Source organism: Camelina sativa, chromosome 2 (assembly GCF_000633955.1).
Source record: "Camelina sativa cultivar DH55 chromosome 2, Cs, whole genome shotgun sequence".
NCBI classification, from domain to species: Eukaryota; Viridiplantae; Streptophyta; class Magnoliopsida; order Brassicales; family Brassicaceae; genus Camelina; species Camelina sativa.
The window spans coordinates 4,366,037-4,369,790 of record NC_025686.1 but is presented as its reverse complement, the minus strand read 5'-3'; the positions used below and the strand labels follow the sequence as shown (position 1 = coordinate 4,369,790).

At 31.3% G+C, this 3,754-nt stretch overlaps 1 protein-coding gene across 1 annotated transcript; it reads left to right on the top strand.

The window, feature by feature from the left end:
- LOC109127187 (putative lipid-binding protein AIR1) lies at positions 2,817 to 3,433 on the top strand. The gene has a single exon (XM_019231664.1). The coding sequence runs from the start codon at positions 2,895 to 2,897 to the stop codon at positions 3,225 to 3,227; it is 333 nt and encodes a 110-aa protein (XP_019087209.1). The 5' UTR covers positions 2,817 to 2,894; the 3' UTR covers positions 3,228 to 3,433.

Sequence of the window (3,754 nt, the reverse complement as noted above, 5' to 3'; positions counted from 1 at the left end):
ATATTATAATATCTAATAATCTCATACTCACAATCTTTTAATACTTTTCTGACTAAGTACTTAGTCACGAAGACAGATGTATGAATTGTATTTATATGGTACAATTTGTACAATGAAATAGATACATTTCGACTAAAGCTGTCCCATCTACTAAACCTTTGCGAGTGAAGATCGATGAGGAACCATCTTTCTGAAACATAACTTTCCCATTGTCAATAGCTAGAACACAAACAATCTTTAGATACTCACTACAAAGAAAAGCTTAAATTAAATCACTTAAATGAATCATAAAACTAAGTGATACTATTTTAAATTATTTATTTATAACTCATACAAAAATTAAGATGTAACATCAGTTGCAATAACCGATGTTGTTATTAATTTGTGTGGCGTCAATTGATCAAAACTGATGCAAAACTAAATTAATTTGTATCACTTTTACATATTGATACAAATATATAAATTTACATCACTTAAATAATTTATTTATTTATTAATTTATATTAACATCATTTTAAAATATGATATATAATTTACATCATTAAAAAGTGATGCTGATTAGATTATATTAATTACATCAAAAAAAAATTATGGTTCCTAAAAAACTGGTAGTTTAGCATCACATTTTTAATGACTTTACATAACCATTTTTTAATTACCAAACCGAAAAAAAAAATCTCTTTTCTTTTCAAAATTTTTAATGAGCGTCATTTTTTTTCCCTTTTTATCTCCCTAATTCAATATTTTGTTGGAAACAGAATATCCATTTTCCCCATAATTAAGTGAGTCAAAGTACAAATCTCCCTAAAATCCTAACTTTTAAAAAATTTACGCTTTCTTTGCACTATGTAACAGTTTTTTAATTCCTTTTCCTACAATTCTCCCTAGAATCGTGACTTCTCTAAATAAATTCTTCTTCTCTTTTTCATCTTCTTTTTTGTTCTATCAATATACCTTGTTAACTTTACAGTGATTTACCCTTCTGTATGCCATCCAAGCCCATCGAAACCCCAAAACAATGGAACATAAAACCATGCCACCATTACTAGAGCGCTAACCGTTCATGTCTATGTTTGTGTAACCGATGAAGAAGTTGGAGTCGCCAGTTCTTGGTCTCACCTCTTAGATCGTAGAGGACATCACAGAAAAATGTCAACGGTGTACAATCCTGATGCTAAGGTTAAAGTGATTCCATTTACTGCAGCTTTTGATATCAAGACGTTGAAGGATGGTGAGAGTGACAGTGAGAAGGATAAAAATAAGATTTTGAGGCCTAGAAGGAAGTGAGCGGGAGTGATGGAGATAATATAGACATATATCTTTGTGATTCAGTGTTGATGGAAAAGTAGTTTATGATTTTAGGATTTTCACCATGAGATTCAAAGGCTATGGTGAATTAGGAACAAAAATAGTTTATGATTTTAGGATTTTTTTTCATAGAAATTTTAACAATTGTAGCCAAATCTGAAGATTCTTTACTAGAAAACATGAAATTGACATGCCCCAACCAGTAAATCCTAAACCTTAAATTAGGCCAATTTTTTTACTTCTTGCCTTACATTCTTTAAAAATTTCAAATTCATTGATGTTGTTCACTATTATGTGGAGGGTTAACATGCATAGATGGATACTTATTTTTGGATGATCAGAGAAAAATCATATGAATACCTAATTAATTTAAAAAATTGTGGTTTGATAAAGTAGTCATGGTTAACTATCAAACGATTTTTATCTTTCATGTCCATAAAATCAAGTCCACATGGACGATAAATTATACACGTCCACTAAAAACTACTTTTGTTTGGGTGAAGTAGTCATTGTTAACTATCAAACAATTTTAACCTCATCATATCCCCTAAAAACCTAAGCATGGAACAGTTCATTATATCTTATACTAAACCCTAAACCCAAAATCCTAAACTTTAGATCCTAAACTATAATCAGAAATTTAATTTCATAGCAATTTTAGCAAATGTAGCCAATATGAAGTTTTTTTACTAGAAAACATGAAATTGACCTACCCTAACCTGTAAACCCTGAACTTTAAATTAGACCAAAATTTTGATTTCTTGTATTAGATTTTTTATAAATTTCCAAATTTATTGATGTTGTTCTTAACTGGTAAAAAAAGATTTGAAAATTATATTACTGGTTTTTGTGCTAGAAACACTTGGAATCCGGCGCCTCAATCCTTTGAGCTTAAGAGAAAGATTTCATTGAAAAAATTCTTTAACTAAAATTATCCATCTAAACATGTCCACATATTCATGATTTGTATGATATAAATCATATAATACACCATTTTGCTTATTTCATTTAGAAAAAAATTCTGCTTTTCTCTAACAAAAATTGTATAATTTTGTGCCTACACTTTCCAACTAACAAAAAATATATATTTATTTAAACAATGAAAGAGAGAGAAAAAATGAAAAAGAAACATGTGAATTGGATAACTAGAGAGAGATTTATAATTTGATGGCATTGTTGCAAATAGAGTTATAGTGAAATGATATGATAGTAGAAAGTGTGTCATCTAACAAATATTTTTGAAAAAAAATGTGTTAGAGTGCAAATATTCCTATAATTTATTACCACCAAGGCACCAACTAGGTTGTACGTTCGTTAAAATTATAACCATATACTTTTAGAGATTACCAGCTCATTTGAAGAATGATGAAAATTAAGTTTTTTATTAATAATCGAATCTTATCTTTTAAAAAAAATTAGTCAACTCATCGGAACCTTCACATTTGTCTCCTAGTGAAAACCTTCACATTTCTCTCCTAATGAAAACCCTATAAATACCAACTAACCACTTAACATTTCTCTCCACCAATCTCAAACAAACTTAAACTCACTACTACTTCTTAAGCCTTTTGAAGTCCACAAAACAAATGGCTCCAAGAACCTCCCTTGCACTCTTCCTTTCCCTCAACCTCCTCTTCTTCACTTACACCACTGCGACCACAGGGACTTGTCCTGATAATACCCTGCAGGTCGCTCTTTGCGCAAATGTGCTCAAGCTAGTGAACATAACATTGGGAAGCCCACCTGTACAGCCATGCTGCACTCTCATCCAAGGCTTGGCTGACCTTGAGGCCGCAGCCTGCCTCTGCACATTGGTCAAGGCTAACGTTCTTGGACTCAACCTTAGCCTTCCCATCGATCTCACCGTTCTCCTCAATGTTTGCGGTAGAACAGCTCCAGCGAACTATCAGTGCTTGTAAGTTGAACACTTATAAATGAATGAATCATACAGTTGGTGTTTTGTTTTATTTACGTTCTCATGCAATAATAATGGATAATGGGGTTGTGTGTGGGTAATCGGCAAGTTTGCACTCCTTTGTTTCATTGTTCCTCCACTTCCTGTTTGTAACTTTGTCTTACGGATATGATTAATAAAAGTATGAATCGATGTCGTTGTTTATATGCCTATCCTAAAAACCAAGGTGACATTATGCTGTAATACTATATATATATATATATATATATATCACTACAAAAACATGTCATTATTAGTATTTCGTTCTAAACATTAAGACATCTAACATCATGCTGACAGAAAGGAAACTGATTAATATAAGTATCAAACTAGACAAGATATCATGCTATGTTTTACACCAAGGTGCTGTGACTTACCATTATACACTTGTTTTATTATCATAAATATATACAAATTGGTGATACCGGTTATGGAATCTCATAGACTAAATTTCTTAGAACAATTCTTGGGTTCACCCCTGAGGTGAACCTC

Bases quoted from the DNA above. Each gene is read 5' to 3' on its own strand.
- LOC109127187 (XM_019231664.1), top strand. From the start codon at position 2,895: ATGGCTCCAAGAACCTCCCTTGCACTCTTCCTTTCCCTCAACCTCCTC.